The sequence below is a fragment of the Octopus sinensis genome, linkage group LG7, assembly GCF_006345805.1.
Source record: "Octopus sinensis linkage group LG7, ASM634580v1, whole genome shotgun sequence".
NCBI classification, from domain to species: Eukaryota; Metazoa; Mollusca; class Cephalopoda; order Octopoda; family Octopodidae; genus Octopus; species Octopus sinensis.
The window spans coordinates 88,700,123-88,726,362 of record NC_043003.1 but is presented as its reverse complement, the minus strand read 5'-3'; the positions used below and the strand labels follow the sequence as shown (position 1 = coordinate 88,726,362).

The window sequence follows — 26,240 nt, the reverse complement described above, 5'->3', positions numbered from 1 at the left end:
GAGTACTGAACCCTGGTGGACCCCAACCTCTACTTTGAATTCTTCTGTGTACATGTTGCCAACCCTAACCTTACTTACGGCATCTCTGTACATGGCTTGCACAGTCCTCACCAGCCATTCATCTATCCCTAGTTTCCGCATTGACCACCAGATAAGGGATCGGGGGACCCTATCAAAAGCTTTCTCCATGTCAACGAAAGCCAGGTACAGGGGCTTATCTTTGGCTAGGTATTTCTCCTGCAGCTGCCTTACCAGGAATATAGCATCAGTGGTACTTTTCCCTGGCACGAACCCAAACTGCATCTCATCTAAACTAACTCTCTCTCTAATTAGTTGGGCTATGACCCTCTCCGTAACCTTCATTACTTGATCCAACAGCTTGATACCTCTGTAATTATTTGTATCTAGGGCATCACCTTTACCTTTGTAGCAGTTGACTAGTATGCTGCTGCACCAGTCATTGGGTATGACTCCTTCGTGTATCACCTGGTTGACTATACGGGTGACTAGGTTATAGCCGACACTGCCAGATATTTTGAGCATCTCTGCAGTAATTCCTGATGGGCCTGGGGCTTTCCCTGTCTTCATGCTTCTAATTGCCTTAGCTACCACGGAACTATCAACTCGGATAGCTGGTCCCCCTGTAGGGTCAACATTCGGCAGACTCTCTCTATCCCATTCATTTTCCTCATTCAGCAACCTTTCATAGTGGCGTCTCCAAGCTTCTCTCTTTGCATCCTCATTTAGCGCAAGTGAACCATCCTCCATGCGAACACATTTCTCTCCTACCACATCACGATTCTCTCTCACACACTGTCTTGCAACACGAAATACCTCAAGTCTTTCATCCTCACGGCGCAGGACATTGGCAAATTTTCTCTTATCTGCTTCCCCTCTGGCTAGATAGACCTGTCTCTTAGCTTCCCTTCTGGCAGTCTGATACCCTTCCCTGCTACCACCGTTCTTCCAGGCCTTCCAAGCCTGTTTCTTTTGTCTAATAGCCCTGTCAACAATATTGTTCCACCACCACGTTATTTTGGGTCTTAAGGGGACTTTGCACCAGCCACAGATCTGGTCAGCGGCTTTCAGCAGGTTGTCCCTCAGAAACGTCCAGTTGTCTTCTACCCCATGTGTAGCTATACCCCCTTCCACTTCGTCAAAGGCTTCAAGTAACATATCTCTAAATCTCTGTCCATTCGCAGGGTCTTTAAGCTTCCAGACCCTTCTTCTCCATGTTGGTCGTCTTCTAGTCGCCCTCTTAGTCCTGATCCTAAAGTCACTAACTACCAGTCTATGTTGTGGGGTGCATTCTTCACCTGGGAAGGTTTTGGCATTTATAAGCAGCCATCTTTCCCTTTTTCTGGCAAGGATGTAGTCGATTTGGCTAGTATGCCGGCCCGATCGGTAGGTGACCAAGTGGCTTGTTGGTTTCCTGAAGTTAGTGTTGCAGACCATAAGGCTATTCGCATCGCAGAACTCCAGCAGCCTGGTTCCCTCCTCGTTGCGGGAACCATAACTGTAGCCTCCATGTACGCCATGGAAGTCCCCAGCATGTCGTCCAACATGCCCATTGAAATCACCAGCCACAAAGAGAAGGTCCCTGTTGTTCGTCAATGAGGTGGTCTGCAGTAGGGTGTCATAGAAACTGTCTTTCTGTCCATCGGGTAGCCCTGGCTGAGGGGCATAGGCCGATATAATGGTTGCTAATCTATTATGAAGCACTATTCTAATCTTAAGTATTCTGTCACTTACTCTGATTACCTCAATTACTCTATCTATCCATTTCTCAGCGATAAGTATACCCACGCCACCAACCCCGTCAGTGTTCTCTGCCCAGAAAATCTTATACCTGTGTTCCTTGCCTGTGAGGAACCTAGCAGATCCTCCTCTCCACCTTATTTCTTGCATACAACATACATCAACACGTCTCCGTTCAAGCATCTCGACTATCTCGCCAGACCTACCTTTTAGCGTGCCAACGTTGAGGGTGCCCACCCTGAGGGTGTGGGAGGTGTGGGCCTCTGAGACCCTGGGATGAGGGACAGCAGTGTTATGTACCTGAAAAGAAAGCTTGCATTTGCCAGATATCATACTGAGACTCTAGACTACAACCTGCATAAATTTCACAGTTTTTGCGCTATATGATCACAATAAACCCTACATAGGGGTGCGGGGGGGTCAAGAAAGATAGAAAAAAGAAACTTCCGGTTCTGGTGGATGGGTGGGAGGGCGGGGTTACCTCGAAGGAACAACAGGTTTTAAGTTAATACGTAGGGAATTTTCTGCAACAGAAATTACTGAACATCTAGAAACTTCGGGGTTCGAGAAGAATGTAACATAAATAAGAGAGAGAGAGAGAGAAAATATTTTGTAGGGAATTTAGGGAATCTTTGGGGAAAGGAATAACAACGAAGGAACAACAGGTTTTAAGTTAATACGTAGGGAATTTTCTGCAACAGAAATTACTGAACATCTAGAAACTTCGGGGTTCGAGTAAAACATGATATAAATAGGAGAGAGAGAGAGAATATTTTGTAGTGAATTCTGGGAATGGAATAATAACGGGATGACACTGAAATTAAAGGAGGAATTTAAAATGCATGACAGACAGGAAGCCATGCATACAAGATGGCGAAATAAATAATAAACGGGATTTAGAGTTACGAATCAACGCTTAAAAAAATGAATATGAATGACAGGTTGTAAGTTAAGGATGGAGGCACGGGTGCTGATGAAAGATGTCACCCCCACTTGGTAGACACCCAGGACATCAAAGAGGATTCAAGTGAGATACCTGCCCGGGAAGTAAACCCAAGTGCAAATGCCCCTACCAGCACCAAAAACCAAAACCATGGAGATGAAAGAGCCAAAGAAGGAAAATCTAAAACTCAAAGAAAGCCAAAAGATGAAACAGCCAAGGATAGAAGCAGACCTGACTATCCATATAGCAAAAAGGATAGAAAGAGACTGCGCACACGAATGTGTAAATTCTACCTGAAAGGTGTCTGCCGGCATGGAGAGGAAGGTGCAGGCTGCTGTTTTGCACACCAAATACCCTGCCACATAAACATGAAACGGCAGAAACCAACTACCAAAAGGAAAAGGAATGGACCATGCACCACCTGCCCCAAAACAGAGGTACGCAGATGTACTGCGTGCTACAAACCACCAACATGTTACTGAAAGGGCAGCTGCTGAACAAGAATCTTTTTTGTGCATGGCACAAAAGATTGTACAGCAGCTAACCTGGCTCCATCAAACTCAATCTCGCAGATGGGACTATCCACAATACACAAGACCGCCACAGCAAATAGACCCCAGGTGGATACCACCGGCAACAGCACACACATCACCTCGATGCTCCTACTGAACAAAGTGCGATAGAGGGTAGAGAAGAAATAAGGAAAGAAAGTGTTTATGTATTTAGAGAGATTGAGAGCAGAGAGAAGATAAGAAGAGAGTAGGAGAGAGTGAGAGGGGAGAGTTCGCGTCTATATATTTAGAAAAATTGAGTGGCTGAGAGAGAAAAGATGGTGTGACAGAGAGAAGTGAAGAGACAGAAAAAGAAGCGTGTGGGAGAGAAGTGAAGAGACAGAGAGAGAAAGAAATGAAAGAGAGGAGGTTATGCAAAAGATTGAGCGGTTGAAAGAAGATAAGAAGTAAGAGAGAGTCTATATATTTAGGAAGATTGAGAGGCTGAGAGAAGAAAGATGGTGTGATAGAGAAAGAGAGGAAGTGATGCAAAAGATAGAGTGGCTGAGAGAAGCTAATAAGAAAGTGAGAGTCTATAGATTTAGGAATATTGAGCGGCTGAGAGAAGAAAGATGGTGTGATAGAGAGAAGTGAAGAGACAGAGAAAGAGAGGAGGTTATTCAACAAATAAATGTATATCTGCCACTATGAAGTTTTCTTCTAAGCTAATTATAAATATCTATCTCTCCTTCACTAGAGACGTGAAGGAGAGAAGAGAAGAGACAGAGAGAGAAAGAAATGAAAGAGAGGAGGTTGTGCAACAAATAAATATATATCTATCTGCAGCTACGAAAGTTTTCTTCTGAACTATTTACGACTATATTTCTAATGTTCGCGTTTATATATTTAGGAAGATTGAGAGGCTGAGTAAAAATATATATATATATATATGTATATAAATAAAGCAACAAATAAATATATGCCTATCTAAAATTGAATAATTTTAAAGAGATGTATTGAGAAATTGACAAAAACGGAGCTGAAGCAGAAATTGAAAGATTATTAACAGAATGTAAACAGAGAATAGGTCCTTACATTGAATTACGGGAGATTAAACAAATGAAAAGGGGTACTTATCTTATAAGAGGAAGAAGTTCCAAAATTGTCTCTCTATACGAAGAGGTTTTCTTTCAAAAAAGAAAAGAAAAACCGTTCTTTTTGCTTGTTACTGTCGATTGGAAATAAACTTAAGAGATGTCACCACGTGCTTTTTTCGACGGGAAATCTGGCGTGCGTAATTAACTTTAGTGTATTATATTTGGCTATTATATTTGCACACTGGTACCATTTCCAGTAAGGCAACACTGGTAATGATCACGCTTGAATGGTGCTATTTCTGTGCCACCGGCATGAATGCCAGTTAGCCACTCTGGCAATGATCATGCTTGGATGGTTTGCTTTGATTTCGATTTAACTTGCCTCAACAGGTCTTTCGCAAGCAGTGTCCAATGAACGGAAGGTTCGCACGAGTGGGCTGGCATAGGCCATGAGGTTATGGTCTCATTTGGCTTGCCGACTTTTCCCAAGCACAGCATATTTCCAAAAGTCTCGGTCACTAATGATTGCCTCAGTGAGGCCTAAAGTTCGAAGGTCGTGCTTCACTACTTCATCCCAGGTCTTCCTGGGTCTACCTGTTCCACAGGTTCCCTCAAGTGCTTGGGTGTGGCACTTTTTCACACAGCTATACTCATCCATTCTCACCACATGACCATACCAGCGCAGTCGTCTCTCTTGCACACCACATCTGATGCTTCTTAGGTCGTACTTCTCTGTCGAGTATGCACACTGACATTACACATCCATTGGATCATACTGGCTTCATTCTTTGTGAGCCTACACATGTCCTCAGCAGTCACTGCCCATGTTTCACTGCCATGTAGCATGGCTGTTCGTACACATACGTCATACAGTCTACCTTCTACTCTGAGCGAGAGGCCCTTTGTCACCAGCAGAGATAAGAGCTCTCTGAACTTTGCCCAGGCTATTCTTATTCTAGCAGCTACACTTTCAGCGCACCCTTCCCTGCTACTGACTTGGTCACCCAGGTAACGGAAGCTATCAACTACTTCTAGTTTTTCTCCCTGGAATGTGACGGAAGTTGTTCTCTGCATATTTTCAGTGTTTGTTGCTCCTGAGCATCTGCCATGAAGGTTGCAAATTGCTTCAACCAACATTCCAAAAGTAGTGAAAGGTCCCTCCTAGAAACAACTCTGAAAAAAGCCTGCAACAATCCTATGTAAGAGAGGGAGAGAGGAGACAAACTAGAAAACTCAAATACAAAAGGGCGTTACTTTTTCCTCACACGATGTATTGTATATGTATTATATGTAATAAATTACCATTAATAAGATGCCTGTTGAAATATGAAATATTTTGCGCCAAATTTCGACATTTTTCAAAAATTTAAAATCTATATTAATGGGTAGGACCAATTTGATGAAGAAATGAGCAGAGTCTCGTAGTGAACCCACGTGGTCATTTTTGTGCATGTGCATAGAATGATGAAATTTTACACTTTGGGGCAGATTTTGTCAAATTGATGACACGATAGCTAGTGTGCAAAATGCTTAAGTGTTGCTTGAGAAATAAAATACTCTTACCTATTCAAAACCTGAAACACTGTGCAATTAAAACAATGAATTGAAATAATAAGTTTTTGCAAATGAAAACAATTTGCATTGAAATAAAGAATTAGCAAATGCTAAATTGATTACTATTAATAAGCTTTCTGTTTAAAGCCATGAAACACTTTTCGTCAAATTGATGTTATGATGGCTAGCGTGAAAAATGTTGAAATTTTATGATTTTTGAAAAATCGATGCTGATTAAAAATTGATTTTATAAAAATTCCAAGTGCGTAAGTGAACCTATGTCAGGTTTCATCAAGGTCTGTTGGATAGTCTCAGAGGAGTTAAAGTAACAAATTCACAAACACAATCTTGCCATTTTTTTTATTGTAGATATATGGTATGTATGTTCATATCGGTGTCCTTTCATGTACTAAATACCCATGCAAGGCTTTGTATATGATTGTTAAATGAAGGTTACTAATTTTCTTTTGCTTTCTTTCTATCCAGGTAGAATCCATTATTCGACAAAGAGATATGTACCGAGTTCTGTATCAGGAATCTACTCATGTAAGCTTTTACCAGATAAGTGATCATTGCCTTAAGTGGAATAAACAAAGTAAAATTTTAATTTTTAAGAAATGTATTGCAAAAATGAAGTGCTGAAAGACATGCATAAAACAGATTTTTGTAATATTTGCTCTTCTTATTCCTTGAAACTTATTTCATGTGACACTGTTTTCCAGTGCAGGGTTTCTTGCTGATTAATTAACAGGGATGGAAGACTTGAAAAATAGCGATGTTCCACCAATTACAATAGGCCAGTCTCCTCACAGATCTGCAACTCTTTATTTAAATTCCAGGGACCTCATACATGCGTATGCACTTCAAAATTGGATTATGTACAAACCAACTCACCTCAGTTGTAATTAGTATCAGTTATCTAGCATGTACAAACACAGCACCTGATCTGTAGCCCGGACCAGGGCTGTAATGTACACAAATACCCCACCTGATCTATAACTAGGCTATTTAGTGTAATATATGCCAAATCACCTGTCTGTAAAACCAACCTATAATTTGGGCCACTATATAACAAGCATATTTTAACACCTCGCCACACAGAGTACAAATCAGATGTTCAGATAAGCAACTTTGTTTTCCAACCTAGGACACATCTAAAACCTCTTTTTCAGCACAAATTATAATTACTTTATTATTTCATTTTATTATCTTTCTGTGTAAACACAGTTTCGTCTTTCACGCTGTATTTTTAGAGAAAAAACTTAAGATCCCTATGCTCAACCCAACTCTCTCTTTCTCGCTCATTTATTATTGTCATTTATTCATTCATTTATCTAATAAAAAAATTGTTGGTTATAGCTCTAGTTAAGAATGCAAATGCCCAATTCTATCTCATTACTATTCTTTCACACCGACAACCTGAGTTTTTGCTGTTTCGTGGTACACCTGCCCTTCCTACTGTACCAAAAGTCTTTTTCCTCTGTCTTCTATCAAATGTCTTTCCCATGAACACCTCCAAAGGCTTAATGTTCTCCCATCCCTACTTTGGGTTTTATCTCCTTTGTAATGTAGTGATTATATACAGGTTGCAGGCTGTTGTATGTTTATAAATTCTGCCAAATGCGAGCTTTCTTTTCAGGTACGTGTCACTACTGTCCCCCATCCCATGATCTTGCGGGCCCACACCTCCCACACCCTCAGAGTTGGTATACTTAATGTTGGCACACTGAAAAGTAGGTTTGGTGAGATTGCTGAGATGCTTGAACAGAGGCATGTAGATTTGTGCTGCATCCAAGAAGTAAGGTGGAGAGGAAGTTCTGCTAGGTTCTTCACAGGCAAAGAACATAGGTATAAGAATTTCTGGGCAGGGAATACTGATGGGGTTAGGGGCGTGGGTATACTTCTTGCGGAGGAATGGGTTGATAAGGTAATCAAGGTAGTGAGAGTCTGCGATAGAATACCTAACATCAGATAAGTGCTGCACATGGATTAGCAACCATTATCTTGGCTTATACCCCTCAGCCAGGGCTACATGATGAACAGAAAGACCGATTTTACAACATCCTCTTGCAGACTACCAAGCTTTGTGGCTTGGCGACTTCAATGGGCATGTTGGACAACATGCAGCGGGCTTCCATGGTATACACGGAGGCTATGTATTTGGTTCCCACATTAAGGATGGAGCAAAGTCCCCTCTCAACCCAAGATAATGTGGTGGTGGAAAAATATAGTTGAGAGGGTTATTAAGGAAAAGAAACAGGCATGGAAGGACTGGAAAAACGGTGGTAGCAGGGAATTATATCAGATTGCCAGAAGGGAAGCTAGGCAACAGGTTTACTTAACCAGAGGGGAAGCAGATAAGAAAAAAATTGCCAATGTTCTGCGTCGTGCGGACCAAATACTTGAAGTGTTTCATGTTGCAAGACAGTGTGGGAGAGAGAGAATCATGATGTTGTAGGAGACAAATGTGTCTGCATGGATGATGGCTCACTTGAATTTAATGAGGTTGCAAACAGAGACTTGGAGATGCCACTATGAAAGGTTGCTAAATGAAGAGAATGAATAGGAGAAAGAGAGTCTGCTGAATGTCGACCCAACAGAAGGACCAGCTATCTAAATTGACAGTAGATAAAGCAATGAAGGGTATGGAGACAGGGAAAGCCCCTCCGGCTCATCAGGAATCACCGCAGAGATGCTTAACATATCTCACAGTGTCAGCTTATAGGCTAGTCACCTGTATAGTTAACCAGGTGATACACGAAGGAGTCGTACCCAATGACTGGTGTAGCAGCACCGTCATCAACTGCTACAAAATTAAAGGGAACGCTTTAGATACAAATAATTGCAGAGGTATCAAGTTGTTGGATCAGGTAATGAAAGTCAGGGAGAGAGTTAGTTTAGATGAGATGCAGTTTGGGTTTGTGCCAGGAAAAAGCAGCACTGATGCTATATTTCTAGTAAGACAGCTGTAGTTATACCTCTGTATCTGGCTTTTGTTCACATGGAGAAAGCCTTTGACAGAGTCCCCGGATCCCTTATCTGGTGGTCAATGGGAAAACTAGGTATAGATTAAAGGTTAGTGAGAGCTATACAAGCCATGTACTGGGATGCTGTCAATAAGGTGAGAGTTGAAACGAGCATAGTGAAAAATTTGAGGTAGGTGTACAGGTCCACCAAGGATCAGTCCTCAGCCCTCTCTTATTCATCATAGTCCTCCAGGCAATAACAGAGGAATCCTGGCTAACCCTGGGAGCTCCTCTATGCTGATGACCTTGCTCTAATAGCTGAGTCACTGTCAGAACTAGAAAAGTTTCAGGTGTGGAAGCAAGGTCTAGAATAGAAGGGCCCTAGGGTTAACCTAGCAAAAACCAAAGTCTTAGTAAATAGGAAGGCAGTCAAATCCCAAATCCTTTCAGATAAATGGCCCTGCTTGATCTGTAGAAAAAGCATGAGTAGAAACTCCATAGGATGTACCCGGTGTAAGCTATGGACACAAGAGGTGCAGCAATATCAAAGGAATGCTTACTGGGAAGATAGTTTTTGTGTGGCAAATGCTCAGGGACAATAAACACTGAAAATGTGCAGAAAACAGCTTCCATCACATGGCATGGGGATAAAATAGTAGTAGTTGATAGCTTCTATTACCTAGGCAGCCAAATAAGTAGCAGGGCTGGATGCTATGAGAGTGTAGCTGCCAGAATAAGAATAGCATGGGCAAAGTTCAGAGATCTACCTCTGCTACTGACAACGAGCCTGTCACTAAGAGTAAAAGGTAGGCTGTATGACACTAGTGTGTGAACAGCCATGCTACATGGCAGTAAAACATGGGCTGTGACTGCTGAGCACATGCATAAGCTTGCAAGAAATGAAGCTAGTATGCTCTGCTGGATGTGTAATGTCAGTGTGCATATACGATAGTGTGTGAGCGCCCTGGGAGAAAAGTTGGAGCTAAGAAGCATCAGATGTGGTGTGCAAGAGAGACGACTGCGTCGGTATGGTCATGTGTTGTGGACAGCCGTATAAAAAAGTGTCACAGCCTAGCAGTAGAGGGAACCTGTGGAAGGGGTAGACTCAAGAAGACCTAGGATGAGGTGGTGAAGCATGACCTTCAAATGTTGGGCCTCACAGAGGCGATAACAAGTGACCGAGACCTGGCAAGCCAAGTGAGACTGTAACCATGGCGCATGACAGTGCAGCATAACCAGCCCATTTAAGAGTACCCTTCAATCATTGGGCTATAAACTGCGCTTGTGATGACTTAAGTGAAGTAAAGTTATTGTCATGGCCAATGCCAGTACCGCCTGATTGGCACCTATTGCAGTGGCATGTAAAAAGCACCATTCGATGCCAGTGCTGCCTGACTGGGCCAGTACTGGTGGCATGTAAACCCACCATTTGAGTATGGTTATTGCCAGTGCCGTTTAACTGGCTCCCATGCTGGTGGCATGTAAAAAGCACCATTTGAGAGTGGTCGATGCCAGTGCACCTGACAAGCACCTACTACATTGTCGGAGTGATTGGCATTAGGAAGGACATCCAGCTGTAGAAGGGCGTCCAGATCAGATTTGAGTCTGGTGCAGCCTTCTGGTTTGCCAGACTGTCAGTCAAACCGTCCAACCCATGCGAGCAGGGAAAGCGAATGTTAAATGATGACGACGATGGTGACAAACCACCCAGCCATCCAACAAAATCTACTTTATGTTGATTCTTTTTAATTAATCTCACCAATTACTTCATTATACTGTCCATTACATGTCTGTTATACTGTCATTTATTTATATATGTTAGGTTTCAAATGTCCAGACAGCAACACCAGTACGAGGACATGGCCGAGGCAGTTACAGGGCACGTGGAAAGTACCAGCAGACTCCTCAAAGCATGCCTGCTACCCCTTTTAACCCTTTTAGCCCTAATAAGGACAAAGAACTGGAAGACATGAAGATGGCTCTCCAAGAACTGCAAACAGAGTATGCCACTTACAAACGAGAAAAGGGAGAGAATGACAAGTAAACAATTTTTTTCCTAAATTTTTCTTGTTTTATTTTAGAACAGATTGGTAAGGGAATAAGTTCATTGATGTCTTGGCAGTGAATGAACATGTGGTCACTGCTATGATCTAGAATCTTCTAAAATTGTAGCTATGCTTGTTGTTCAATTTTCGGTAATTCAACTGTTAATCATAGATGTTCAATACATTGGTAGCCTCTTTAGTAGATAGTGCTTTGATATCTTGTGAATTTTGTGTGAACTATCATGTTGCTCAGTTTACTACAGTACTATATTTGTTGTCTCCACAACAGGTATACACTATCACTTGTAAGCTGTGATATCAAAGACATTCACACCTGAACTACTTAATAGTACAGTTCACTTCAGGTCTTTGAGTCAGTTCACCTTCTCTTTACCATAGCTCTATCTCTTCTCCTCTCATTTTCCATTCATATATCAAACTACGCTGATGCTTAGCAGGTAAGTTTTTTTCAGTATTTAATCAAAGTTCAACACTGTAAAGTATAGTGCCAATCTTGCAATACAAAATCACCACTTTTGAACCCATTCATCCATTTAGTAACTTCCTGGATCTATATCTAAGCATTGCATTTTACTTACCCTTATTTCAGGATACTGAATGGTCAGCTTGAAAAATTACGTGGAGACATTTCTGACATGAGAGTTCAGAACACAAAACTTGCTTCACAGGTAAGTTACACTTAATGAGTTATGGTATTATTATTATTAAGGCAGCAAACTGGCAGAATAGTTAGCATGCTGGACAAAATGCTTAATTGCATTTTGTCCATCTTTATGTACTGATTGCAAATTCTTCCAAGATAGACTTTGTCTTTTATCCTTTTGGGGGAATTGATAAAATAAGTACCAGTTGCATGGGGGGGGGGTTATAATCAACTAGCCCCCTCCCTCAAAGTTTCATGTCTTGTGCCCACAGTAGAAAGAATTATGATTATTATCGTAGAAATCAGTATTATTTTTATTTTTACTGAAAGGTATGAGGTCTGATCAATAAGTATCTAGATTGTTGCCATAGTAATGAAGCTAAAGCACGCAGAGTGAAGCCACTTGGCACAGATTGATCTTGATCTCTGATGTGCTTTAACGTTCTAGCTCCTAACAGTGCTTCGAAGGAAGGTGTGTAGTGTGTGATTGTCGCATTAATCATGACAGAGAAAGCTATCATGGCAATACCTGCTCAGAAGCCTACACAAAGTTGCAGAAAGTGTATGATGAGGAGTGTATGAGCTGCACAGAAGTGTAAGAGTGGTTCAGATATTTCCAAGATGGCCAAAAAAAAGTGTCCATATTGATGAATGTTCTCAGACTGACAACGAGCAGAACTGAGAAAATCATGAAATCACCATCCGTGAGTTATCAGGGGACGTGAAGATTAGTTACAGTTCAGTTCAGTCCATTATGACTAAAGATTTGGGTATGAGATGCATCTCTGCCATGTTTGTTTCAAGACTGCTTTCAGCTGACCAAAATGACACTCGTGTTTCAGTTGCACAAGATCTCTTTGATTGTATTGAGAATGATGAAAAATCTTTTGCAAACTTTGACTAAGCCTCTGAGTAGGTATCACCAAGCTTTTGGGAAAATTTGACGCAGATTGTCTGTTCAACTTACAGTGAATTCTGGGGTTAAATTTACATACTACACAGTTCTCATTAGTGCATGTGGTATTTTTGAGGGACTAAGTCCTACATAATTGTGATCTAATGGAGCTCCCTGACTTCTCAACAATCTTAATGTTGAGTTTGGTGTCCTTCAGGGTCTTCCTAAATCTATGTGCTAATTTCCCCATGAGATGTGGCCTCTACAAACATCACTCCTTGATATTTATCAGCCCTGTACCATGTGTTCTCTCTGTTTGCTTTGTCACAAATTTTCTATATACTATTCCAGTCTTCACTTCAGTATCTAGGATGGGTACCACTGGCATCATTACTTGTGTTGTTATCTGATATCTTTTTGGCTCTCCTGTATACTTGAATCCTGTGGATCTAGTTGCATCCAGAGAATTGCACGCAGTACATGAAGTCTTGTTTATATCTCTTTGCTTCATTGAGTTAGTATGGTGGGGACATATTCATTATTCTAAGTCTGCTATTGGTATGCTTATTTTCATGTTGGAGTGGAGGAACTGTACTCTGTTGTTTACCGTCTATAACCGAAGTTCAGTGTCAAGGACAGGTTGCCTGGTTGGGTAATCTATAGTTACCTTGATACTTTGGTGGATGGAGTTTGCTACATACTGGATGCTCTCCGGTATGCTCTGCTGTCTCCTCAGTTACAGTTGCAGAGGATTGTCATCATCATTTAATGTCCATCTTCCATGCTGACATAGGTTGGACAGTTCGACAGGAGCCAGCCTGTCATCTACATACCTGTGAAATAAAACTCACACTACACATATATTAATGATTCACAATACAAATTAATCAAACTTGAACACACATCTTACAGGTAAATTAAAATTGTAGGTAAATGAAAGATAAAAACAAGGTAAATTTGAAAAGATATTTATAAATGAAACACACACACACACACACACAAAACCTATATTCCTAAAAATGTTCAGATTTCTAGTGTTGTTCCAAGCATGTGTTATACCACAAACCATCTCTTTTTCCCTCTTTATGTTCTGTGTAACAATTCATTTCCACAGTTATTGTTTCAAAGGAAAAAGTACAAAAATGATCTAACAGTTTCTATTCCTTGGAGAGACTGTGGTTTGATTTAATATCTTCCTAAAAATAACTAAAAAAAATAATTTTTAAATTCTTACGATGTTCTTGTGCAAATTCACTCTTGTTTTATCACTATCAGAACTTTTGTCAGTATTGTTTCAGTATAGGGATTTATGAATCACTATAGAAATATCCAATTTATAATCAACACAAACTTTTTTGTTTTTCATGTTTCTTTTCTATCTTCTTTTGAAACTCCTTTGAATTGAAACTCACTGCTTGACAACATGAAACTGATATCCATTTTTCATCCATAGTGAAATATTTCAGAAAATTAAAATGGAAAAAAGTGGTTGATAAAAAAGCTCTCTAAAAATTTGCAGTCTTCAGATATCATGTAAAATGTCAGATAGTGTAACTCAATTGTTTATAGAGTGAAATAACAAGTTTTCATGAATGTAGTAATGAGATTTCTGCTGAAATTCACATTAAAACATGAATAATCATTTTGAGTGGTTATGGATGTTTTGGTAACATTAACCAAAATTTTGGTGGGGCATCTATGGGCCAAAGGGTTAATCCCTTAACTCCCTTCTGATAAATCAAATTATAGGCCTATGATTTTTGTTCTGTGTTTGACTTCTGAGAGTTTATTTATTTTCATCTTTTAAGCTTGATTTTGCAACTGAACGCTACAAAGTTTTGCAGAATAACTCTGAGTGTTACCGTAAAGAGATCAACATCCTTAAAGAGCAAAATAAGAAGTGCTCTACGCAATGTGTAGATTTAGAGAAAAATGTTAGCGTCTTGCACTCGGTAAGTTAACCTTTTACTTTTTAATTATCTTTTTAGTTTTTCATATTATTAACAGAGCAGTTGATCCATTTGAACTTCTTTGTGTGTCTAGTGCATGTGTAGAACCGAAACTGAGTAGATGTTCATTCAAACACTGTATAAATTTCAGTTTATCTCAATCATTTCAACCAACCAAGTCATTTGCTATCATTCTCTTTTGAAACAACTCATCTCAATTTACACAAAATATGCACTAACTCAGACAGAAACACAAAACAACATGCTTCTATTCAGAAACAAACACACAGGGTTAAATTGGCACGGTCACAGAAACAAAGAACTGCATTGATGCAGTCATAAATTTCTACTCAGAAATACAAAGGTCTTCATTGATGGAGTTACAAACTTTCAGAAACATAAAAGATGTATTGATACAGTAACAGAATGAGGTAAATTTGAAAAACATATGGCCGCAGTCAAATGACTGAAACGAGTAAAAGAATGAAAGAATAAATCAAATTACACACACACACACACACACACACACACACACACACATCACACTATATTCTTAAAAGTGCTTGGATCTCTTCCTTGCATGTAGGAAACCACAGACTATCTTGTCTTCTTCTTTATGTTCTGTGTAATGATTCATTTCCACAGTAAACACTAATAAAGAGGGAGAAAAATAATCTTAACAGTTTTGTTTCGATGGAAAGACTGTGGCTTGGTTCAGTTTCTTCCTTAAGGGAAGGGACTTTACACCAGCCATGGATTTGGTCTGTGGCACTCAGTAAGCTGTCTCGCAGGAATTCCCAGCTGCCTTCTATGTCACAGGACTGTAGCTCCTTCTTCCTCTCATCAAATTTCTCAGTAAGTATATCCCTAAATCTCTGACCATGTAAGAGGTTCTTAAAATTCCAAGTCTTTCATTTCCAGATTGGACTGCTTTTTGTCATCCTTCTGGACTCTAGTCTAAAGCCACTAATAACTAGTCTATGCTGGGAGTGGGGTACATTCTTCATCTGGGAGGGTTTTTGTATTTAAGAGCAACCATGCATCCCGCTGTTTGGTGATGATGAAATTGATCTGGCTAGCAGAATCACCTGTTTGATAGGTTATCAGGTGACTGGCTGGCTTCCTGAAGTTGGTGTTGCAGATCAATAGGTTGTTTGCATCGCAGAACTCCAGGAGCCTAGTGCCCTCTTCACTTCTGGTACCAATTCCATGGTCCCCATGTACACCATGGATAGTACCTACCTTTCAATGTGCCTACATTTACAGTGCCAACTCTGAAAACTGGAAACAAGATAGGAGACGTAACACAAGAAGGATAACTGTTATTTAGCACCTGAAAAGAAGGTTCCCGTGATTGTTTGGTAACATACGTCATAACAGTTGTTCTTGCTTTTAACCTACCATCATTCAAACATCTTAGAATTGTATAAGGCTGTTGCCTCTACTGTGGGGTAGGAGTAATGAAGCATTGTATATGAAAGTGTTTGGGGTGTTGTAAATATAAGTGTTACGAGCATTGTGGATGTAAGCATTACTGATGCAGAGACAGTGTAGCTGAATTGTTTAGAAAGTGAAATTGTGTTCACAAATGCACCAAGAAGATTTGAACTGAAATTCTCATTTACATATGAATAGTTCATAACACGCAAATGAACTTTTGGGCTGCTTTGGGCAGGTTGGTTTTGAAAGTGTTAGCATATAGTTACTGTATGGCTATGTTTACAACCGAATGCACATATATATATACTAATACAGCCAGCGATGTGCATGCACATACAGCTATACAATATGCCTAGAAACACAGCTATACAGCACACCTAAAAAATAAAACACATCCATAGTGCACACAAACACCCACAACTCCATAAACAGAAACACACACAGCTATGCTGGTAGACCCAAGCAGAGTATTGGGGAATGAGAGGTAATCATAATGTTTGAAGAGGAAATGTGAGGAAGAGAAGAGATGCAGTGTGAGAAAGAAAGATGTATTAGGTTGTCAAGAAAGTCCTTACGGTTTTTAACCTTTAAATTCAGATGCACATATCTCGGCTCAAACAAAATTTTATTAATCGAAATAAACACCATTAGAATCAACACTCTTTTGCCAATGCGAAATAAGTTTATTTATGCCAGTAGCATAAAAATCCTGTGTTCTGGTGGCGATGAAGTTGTTCAAAGCGTGTTTGGCCTTGTTTTGGTTTTTGAAGCATTTCTCACGCAGGAAGTTGTCAAGATGCTTGGAAAAGTAGTAGTTGGTAGGTGTGAGGTCTAGTGAGTATAGCAGATGAGGCAGAGTTTCCTAGCCCAATTTGTTCAACTTCTGTGGGTCAATTGTGCGACATGCAGCTGAGCGTTGTCATGGAGAAGAATTGGTCCTTTTCTATTGACCAATGCTGGCTGTTGTCGGAGTTTCTTATGCATTTCATCCATTTGCTAACCATACTTCTCCGCCATTATGGTTTCGCCGGGATCCAAAAAGCTGTGATGGATGAGACTGGCCACAGACTACCAAACAGTCACCATGACCTTCTTTTGGTGCAACTTTGACTTCAGGAAGTGCCTTGAAGCCTCCTCAATGTCCAACCACTGAGCTGAGCGTCGCTGGTTGTCATAAAGAATCTACTTTTCATCGCAAATTACAATCTGGTTGAGAAATGGGTCATTCTTGTAGCATAAATGAAGGAAATATGACACTTCAAAAATGGCGGTTTTTTGGGGGGGCGGGGGTTGTCATTCAATTCATGCAGCACCCATTTCTCAAGTATTTTTGTTTTTCCAATCTCTTTCAAGTGGTTGGAAATTGTCATACATGTTACGTCTAATTCAGAAGCAAGCTTGCAAACAGTTGTGCATGAATTGGCTTCGACTAAGGCTCTTAGTTGATTATTATCAACATTCAATGGCCGACCACTGCGCTTATCATCTTCAAGACTCTCGTCACCGCTATGAAATTTTTTGAACCACCATTGTGCTGTAAGTTCATTAGTGGTTCCTGGGCCAAATGCATCATTGATATAGCAAGCTGTTTCAGCAGCTTTTTGGCCTAGCTTCAACTTGTAATTTAACGAAAATTAATTTGAAAATACATAATTTAAAACCAAAATTAAAAATTCCACAAGAACTTTCTTGACAACCTAATAGTTTGGTTTGTTGGGGTAGGGTGTGAGAAGAATATATTGTTAGGGTAGCTGGAACAGTGCTTCTAGAACTCGGATTTGCTGATGTGAGCAGTCTTCTCTAGAACCTCATATTGCCAGACATCTTGGTCCCTTGTCATTCCTCCCATGAGCCCCAACATCCTGAGATTGCTCCTTACTACTTCATCCCATGTCATCCTGGGTCTACCCTTTTCCACTTTCAGTGACTGGCACTTCTTTATATAGCTGTCTTCATTTATACACATTACATGTCCAAACCAATGCAACATTTGATTCCTTTTATGCCCAACTTTTCTCTCATGCACATTGACACTGTACATCCAGCAGAGCATACTGCCTTAATTCCTCTCTAGCCTACACATGTCCTCTGCATTCAGAGCTTATATCTCACTTCCATGAAGTTTAGCTGTTCATACACAAGCATCATATAGTCTACCTTTCACTCAGAGAGAGTCCTTTTGTTGCCAACAGAGGTAGTAACTCTCTGAACTTTCTCCATCCTATTCATATTCTATAAATAGTACTTTTAGAGCATCCCTCCCCTCCATTACTAATTTGGCCCCCTAGGTAATAGAAACTATCTACTACCTCAAGAGAACCTCCTAGGCATTTGAGAGAGTCTAAGTGCTGTGTACTCTTAATGCTTATTGTTCCTGCACATCTGCCATACACAAAGGTTAATCTGCCTGTGATTCCACTTCATCTCTTATGTGTTCATAGCTTACATTTAGTGCAGTGAATGGAATTACTTCTCACTCCTTTCTTACAAATTGAGTTGGTCCATTTACCAGACGGAAATAGTCTTATATACTTTCTCACTAATAACAATTTTGGTCTTAGTTAAGTTAAGGCCCTTTGATCCCAGATTTTTGCTTCCATAACTGGAATTTCTTCATTGGCAAATCTCTTACATTCTGCTATTGGCAAATCTCTTATATTCTGTCATTCCTTTTGCTATGTAAACCTGTTTTCTAGCTTCCCTTCTTGCTACCTGATGTAATTCTCTGCTTCGACCATTTGTCCCGTCTTTCCAAACCTGGCTCTTTGCTTTAATGGTGCTGTCAATCTCTTTGGACTTTGCACCAGCCACATATTTGCTTTGCAGCCTTCAGTAGATTGTCCCAACGGAACTCCCAGTTGTCTTCTAAGCTATATGTTCCTACATCCTCTCTTCTTCCACTAGAATATCCCTAAATTTCTGATGATTCGCAGGGTCTCTGAGCTTCCATAAGCTCCTTTACAACACTCTTTACCTGGGAAAGACTTTGCATTTGTGAGCATCTGCCCTTCTCATTGCCTGGTGATGAGGTAATCAAAATGGCTGATAAGTAATTAGGTGGCTGGCTGGTTTTCTGAAGTCAGTGTTGCAGGTCATTTGCATCGCAGAACTCCAGTAGCCATATTCCCTCCTCATTCCTAGGGCCAAAGCCATAACTACCATGCACTCCATGGGACTGCTGCCCAACATGTCCATTAAAGTTGCAAGCCACAATAACCATTGTTTTTTATTGAGGTAGTCTGCAGGAGAACCTCATAGAATTGGTCCTTCTGGTCATCAGCCAGCCCAGCTTGTGAAGCATTTGTAGAGATAAATGTAACTGTTAATTTGTCTCTGATAAGTCTTAGCTTAGTACCCCTATCACATATGCTCACTATCTCTGTTACCTTATCATCCCACTTTTCTGTTAAGTGTATGCCCGTGCCAATCACTCCTGCCTATCCAGAAGAATTTGAATTGGTTTCCTACCTGTGAGAAATCTAGCGGAAGCTCCCTTCCATCTCACTACTTGCACACTGCACACATCTACATGGCGACACATCATCATTTCAATAATCTCACCAGACCTACCTTTTTTATTGCGACTGATTGCATTCATATAATATTACTGTACTATAATATAATAAATATTCTGTATTAAATTGTAATACATTTGTAAAAATTGTATTAAATGACTGGTTACTTTTTTCTGTGTCTTTCTAGGATTTGGTAACAGCTCAGTCAAGTGTGTCTCGACTTCAAGTCCGTTGTCAAAACCTGACAACTGAACGCGATCTATTAAAAGCGAATGAACAACGACTTGTTCAAGAGAAAGAGAACATGTTGAAAGAACAACACAGCCAAAATGTATTATTATCCAACTTACAAACTATTCAGGTACATTGTTCCATCTGTAATATTCTGTTCATTTTAACATCCACTGTTTCATGCTGATATGCTCAGACAAAATTTGTTGTGACATGTTTTCTGCCACCTGTTGCCTGTCATCATTATTTATTGTTCATTTTCTGTGCTGGCATGAATTGGATGGTTGGCAGGAGCCAGTGAGCCAGAGGACTGCACCAAGCTCTGTCTGCTTTGGCATAGTTTCTATGGTTGGATGCTGTTCCTAATGCCAATCACTTTAGAGTGTACTGTGTACTTTTCACATGGCACCAGCACTAGTGAAGTCAACAAGTAACTCGCAGGTGATGAGAGGTTAAAGTATAATAGAGGGATAGGAACATGTGTCTTATTGTTGAGGAGATACATGGGTATCCCAATTGGAAAAGAGAGATGGTGAAGAGGTGTTAAGGTGTAACCTCGAGTTAGAAGAATGTGAATATAAGATAAATGGTAGAGGATTAACAGGGTGAGTGGTTTGGTAAGTTTGTGAAAATGAAAGAGTGGCGGACAGATGGAGATAGAGGTGAATAATGAATCCAGCTGGGGCACTGTTAGTCATGGTCAAAGAGGAAGGAAGAAAAAGGGGGTCAGGGAGGTAACATGGCAAAAAAGATGATGTAGAATGTGGGAAGGGAGAGCATTGTACAATACTAAGGACAAAGAGAGAGATACACGAGATGTAAATAGTAGATAATTAACAGAGGTAGTGAGAGGGTAAAAGAGAAGTAAAATGGGTGTTGTGTGGGAAACAAAGTGGTGAGGGGTGCAGGAGAGAAAGGAAAGGGGTTCTAGAAAAGGTGAGTGCTATGGAGATGAAATATACTCTCTCTCTTTTACTTGTTTCAGTCATTTGACTGTAGTCATGCTGGAGCACCGCCTTTAGTCGAGCAAATCGACCCCAGGACTTATTCTTTGTAAGCTTATACTTATTCTATCGGTCTCTTTTGCCAAACTGCTACGTTAAGGGGACATAAACACACCAGCATCGATTGTCAAGCGATGTTGGGGGGACAAACATAGACACACACAAATACATACACACACACACACTCACACACGATGGGCTTCTTTCGGTTTCCATCTACCAGATCCACTCACAAGGCTTTGGTTGGCCCGTGCTATAGTAGAAGACACTCGTCCAAAGTGCCATGCAGTGGGAATGAACCCGGAACCATGTGGTTGGTAAGCAAGCTACTAACCACACAGCCACTCCTACGCCTATATGTGCAGTTCTGAACTCATAATTATAGCAGCTTAGTGAATAATGCTGTAGTCAGAACAGTGATAGAGGTGTGGGCTTTAAAAAGTTGAGTTGTGGTGGAGAGATTTGTCAGGGACAGACTGGATCAGGAGTAGAAGCATAAATGCTATACTTTTAGGGTCATCATTTTCGTTTAGACGGACAGGTTGTCTTAAGCACAGAAAATCACCACTCATTTCACCCTTTCGTTGTCTTTTCTGTGATACTCATGACCTGGAGGTCATTGTTCACTACTTTTTACCCTGTCTTCCTGTGTTTCTCTCTTCCATAAGTTCCTTTTCACATTTAGCAATTGGCCTTTTTTTTGCAGCTATCCTCATCCATGTGCATCATGTGACTACCATCCCCATCTTCTCTTCTGCACACTACATCTGATGCGTCTTGTGACCAGTTTTTCTCAATGCATTTGCATTTTGTCATGCATGCACATTCAATGGAGCATGCTAGCTTCATTTGTTTCTATCTTTCTCATGTCCTCTGCATTTGTGGCCCATGTTTCACAGCTGTGTAGCATTGTTGTTTGTACACAAGCATCATATATGTCTTTCCTCTGAGAGAGAGGACACTTTTTGTTACCAACAGAGGTTATAGCGCTCTGAACTTTCTCTAGCTAGATCCCACTCTAGTTACTTCGCTTTCAGAGAATCCTCCTCCACTGTTAATTTGGTCTCCTTGGTAACATGTTATCTCTTATGCCTAAGAATCTTCCTGGGCAACTGAGAAAATCTATTCCTCTGTATTCTTATTTAGTATTGTTCATGTGCTGCTCCCATACATAAAATCTGCTTTCTCTGCTAATCTTGTGATTTCACTGCACTTCTTATATGTCCACAATTTGCACTGGATACACTGTATGGAATTTCTACAAACATCTTTTCTACATCATGCTAAGTAAAATCATGGTCATCCATACATAGAGGCATGTCCTTTACGAGCATCTTCCCTGTCACACATTCACAATCAGTCCTCCCTCAAAACTCTTCCACAACCAATCTTTCCAACATCTCTTCCATCCCACCACCCACTGCAGGCTGCTCCACTTTCCCTCACATACCTATCTGCACATACATCCCCACAACCACTCCAATTTCTCATAACACTCTCATAAAACATTTCCCTTCTAGCCCTTCTGTACCACCTATATTCCCTCCACTGTTCTCTGGGTAGATCCCAATGTATCTCCAACACTATTTCTATCTCCCTCTCTTTCTCTCATTGTCTTTCTATCTTTCCCTCTTATCCTTTTCCTACTGGCGTAGTCAAATATTTCCTCTATAGTAAGACACCTGTCTATCCCTCTATTATACTCTTACTTCTCACCTGGCACAAAGCCACTTATCTCAGTACCACTCTCTGTCTCAGCCAATAGGTCTTTGTCTTGCAAGTTACTTGGCTACCCCACAGTTGTTGGGTCACATAAAAAACACTGTGCACTTTGTAAAGTAGATGGCATCAGGAAAGGCAGCCAACCATAGAAACTGTACAATGGAGCCTGGTGCAGCTCTTTGGCTTGCAAACTCACCAACCCATGCCAGCATGGAAGGCAGATGTTAAATAATGATGATGATGCTGATGTTGTTGCCAATGTTGCCTTTGTCCATGAGAAGGATGTGGTAACTTATTGAGCAGTAAAACTTGTAATGCTTATTTGGATCTATGAAAGAGCCCTCTGCCTTTAGGCAGATATTTGTATAAATCCTCTTCTTTTCAGATGCTTCACTCATTCTTCCCATCCAGTCCACAAACTTAGAACAGCTACAGTCAATGTAGGTACAATGAAATGTTGATTTGGTGAGATTGTTGAAATGCTAGAGTGAAGGTGTGTTGCTGTGGGCAAGTGGTAAAGTGTAAGGGAACCTCAGCCAGACATTCATACACCTATAAAACTTAACATCATAGAGACACTGCTGAAGATTTTGTATTCCTGTGTGGTTCAAGAGGATGCACTGGCTTCTTTCGGGCCCATGTAAGGATTACAATTTTGCAAGCTAGTAAAATAGTTGTACACTTGCTTTGTATATTATAATGGTATCTATTTACTGCTACATAGGTTGTTAGGCCATTGTTTTAATCATCAAAGAGACAAAACAACATAACCTCAATGAGAAGATGTCTCAGTGTTATGTAGATGAGTGATACGTTACTATCTCAGTGATTTAATGGTTTAGTTAGCTGTAATATTGAAGGTTGTATTTATTTTTAATTAGGTCTTTCCCCATTGCTTCGCTGCTAGTAAAATTATATGTGAATCATACATATATCTTTTAACAGTAGGCTGTTACATAGTGAAAGTCTCATTAGTTATTTTGGTGACAATACTCTACTTGTCCACTGATCTATCTATCTACCTTTCTCACACACACACACACACACTCTCTCCACAACCTTCTCCCTCTCTCTCTCTCTCTCTCTCCCCACAACCCTCTCCCTCTCTCAACAGCAACCACAATTTTTTTTTTTTCTTGAAACAAATTTAAACTATATCTTTCTTATATACACACTTTCTCTCAATGAATTTCTTTGTATTGTCTTCATATTGAAAGACATACAGAAACACAAGCACACATAAACAAGCAAAAAAATAACTGTGTATTGTATAATGAAAGTTTTTTTCTTGTGAAGTCTGTGTTGTGTTGACAAACTTGCACTTAAAATTCCCATGTTTTTTATCAAAACTTGTTAGTCACTATGGTGACAACACTACCTATCTATCACACACTCTCTCAACAACTTCTTTCTCCTCCCTTCTTCACCTCCTTCACATATATCTTGTGACAGACAAAAAGAGCTCATCTTCTTTTTAATATAAGATTATCTATTTATTAGGCAGTGAGTGGTAGTATATGTAGAGTCTGGTATTTTGTATGTCTCTTAATTTTGAGTTCAAATCCTATCATGGTTGACTTTGAGTTGCTCAAAATCAATAAAATAACACCAGTTAAGTACAGAGAGTGATATGAATCAAATGTGTCCACTTATGAGAAATTATGGCTTTGTGCATATGTTATAAATCATTAATCAACTCTTTGACACCAACCCACCTGACACTGCCTCTTCTTCTGTGGTACAAACTACTTGTTTTCTAGACTTCTAAGTTAAATCATTCTATTAGAATTTCTTAATTTTTGTTCCAAATACCAGGTTAATAATGCCAAAATTATTTCACTAAGTTCTACTTTCAAAATATATTGAAACAAAGTAATTTATTTCAACAAAACTATGGTAACAAAAAAGTTAAAGTTCAATGTAAGTACAAAAATATTACAATTATTACAGGTGCAAGAATTATGCACCTGATGTAAAATCAATGAATAATGTATATTATTCAGTGAATACAAGCCTATTTTGGAACTGCTATCCTCAGAAATCTTCAAATTATTCTTGAAATTTTCCAATTTATTTCCTGCTTGTTCTATTGCACTATTTTTTTTTTTAGCTTTTCCTGTATTTGTTTCTTGTAATTAGTATAGTAGCCAAGTAGAAAATGTATGAGGTTACTTGCTTATAGATTATGAATTCATACACTTGTGAAGTCATTTTATTTTGCTTCACACCAAGATATGACCTCCTAACTCTACATTCCTCAACTTGTTAAGCAAAAATGAATACCCATTACATGCAGGGTACAGCTTTCACAGCTTGTTTTTAATCGAAAAAGTCGCATCTTTATGCCAGAAAATACAGTAACAGTTTCTATTTCATATTTACATGTGATGTTTGTCTTGAATGTTTATGTTGTTATTATTCTGCAGAATAACATGGAAAGAGTTGAAAAGGAAACCAAATCTCGGCTGCAACATCAAGTTGATGTTAGAGAGAAAGAATTGACTAACTTAAGAAGAAAGATGGATAATACAGAGACTGAGTTTAAGGCAACCATTAAAGCCTTAGAGGTATGTCATGATGATGATGCTCTTAGTTTGACTCTAATTTCGCTAGCATTGAAATAAAGTTAAAGGCTAATACTCAGATTTCATAACATGATACCATACATATAAGAATATTGTCACTTTAGTGATTTTGACCAAAGTGGTTCTACTGTTGTTTGATATCTAAATAGGTATCACCTAGGTGTTGACAGATGGCTTGTGAGAACTGTAGAGGTCATGTACAAGGATGCAATAAGTTAATTGAAAGGTCTTATGATAAACTTAGCAAAGATGAAAGTTTTAGTTAGTAGGAATGAAGACATGACCCTAGTACCTTTAGGGAAATGGCCTTGCTCAATATGCAGAAAAGGAGTCAGTATAAACTCCATATGTTGTACTCAATATAGCTGTGGACACAAGATGTGGATTTGCAGACAGACTAGCAGAGAACCTATGCAATAGATGCACTGGAACAATATATTCATATATGAACACAGCAGAAATAGACCCCCTTGATTGCCTCGATGGCTCAGTAGTAATTGATACCTTTTGTTACGTAGCAGACATAATTAACTAAGGTAGCTGCTCTGAAAATATCTATGCATCTTGTATGTATATACATATTGTACTCTTCAACTTAATACTTTAGCTTAATATAACTTTTATTCCCCTCTTTGTTCATTGATCCCCGCCAACACACCAAGACCAAATCCCCAATTATCTCCTCCTCTCTCACCATATGTCACTCACTCTCTTCATGCACTGCACCCCCTCTATCCTTTCTAAACACACTCCTGCAACCACTACCATGTGATTTCTCTCTAATCCCTTCTCCAGTCTTACTATTTTGCTGCTCCACCCTTTCAGTCATTGCCTACTCTCCCTTAACTCATGCATCATTGGCCATCCACTATTCACTACATCTGCCCTTCAACCTTAATCTCTACAGTTGTTGCCTACTTTTCCTCACCCATTCCCCATCTCTCCCTGCCTCAAACTCTTTTGCAACTTCTACTCAGTCACACTCTTGATCCTTCTATTCCACTCACTTCTTCCCACCTCATACCTCGAGAGTCTACCTAAACACTTCATCACCACTATTTTTTTATCTCTTTCATTCTTTCCAACTTCAATCCAACCCTCTCTTTTAAAATGAGTAGTCCTGTAGATCCTCTATAGCAAGAAACTTTTTCTACTCTGATCTCTTCTAGTCTAAAGCTGCCCTTCTGGGGTTCCTATCTTTCAAGCTGCATATCAACCTCACTGTTGTTGGTAGCACCAAAAAAAAAACAAAAAAAAAACTGTACATGCTGCAATGTCATTGGCATTAGGAAGAGTATCCAGCCATAGTAACCATGTCAAAATAGACAGTGGAGCACAAATCAATCCTTGGGTTCGTCAGGTCTTGGCAAACTATCAATCC

The 26,240-nt window shown here is 39.8% G+C and overlaps 1 protein-coding gene across 1 annotated transcript in view; it reads left to right on the top strand.

Annotated features, from left to right (window-relative positions):
- LOC115214460 (nucleoprotein TPR) overlaps window positions 1–26,240 on the top strand; it is a 136,549-nt gene that overhangs the window by 73,095 nt on the left and 37,214 nt on the right. Inside the window, exons 19-24 of the mRNA XM_029783658.2 lie at window positions 6,330–6,389; window positions 10,632–10,849; window positions 11,465–11,543; window positions 14,222–14,365; window positions 19,505–19,678; window positions 24,701–24,841. Of these exons, the coding sequence (XP_029639518.1) occupies window positions 6,330–6,389; window positions 10,632–10,849; window positions 11,465–11,543; window positions 14,222–14,365; window positions 19,505–19,678; window positions 24,701–24,841 (816 nt within the window). The remainder of the gene's footprint in view (window positions 1–6,329; window positions 6,390–10,631; window positions 10,850–11,464; window positions 11,544–14,221; window positions 14,366–19,504; window positions 19,679–24,700; window positions 24,842–26,240) is intronic.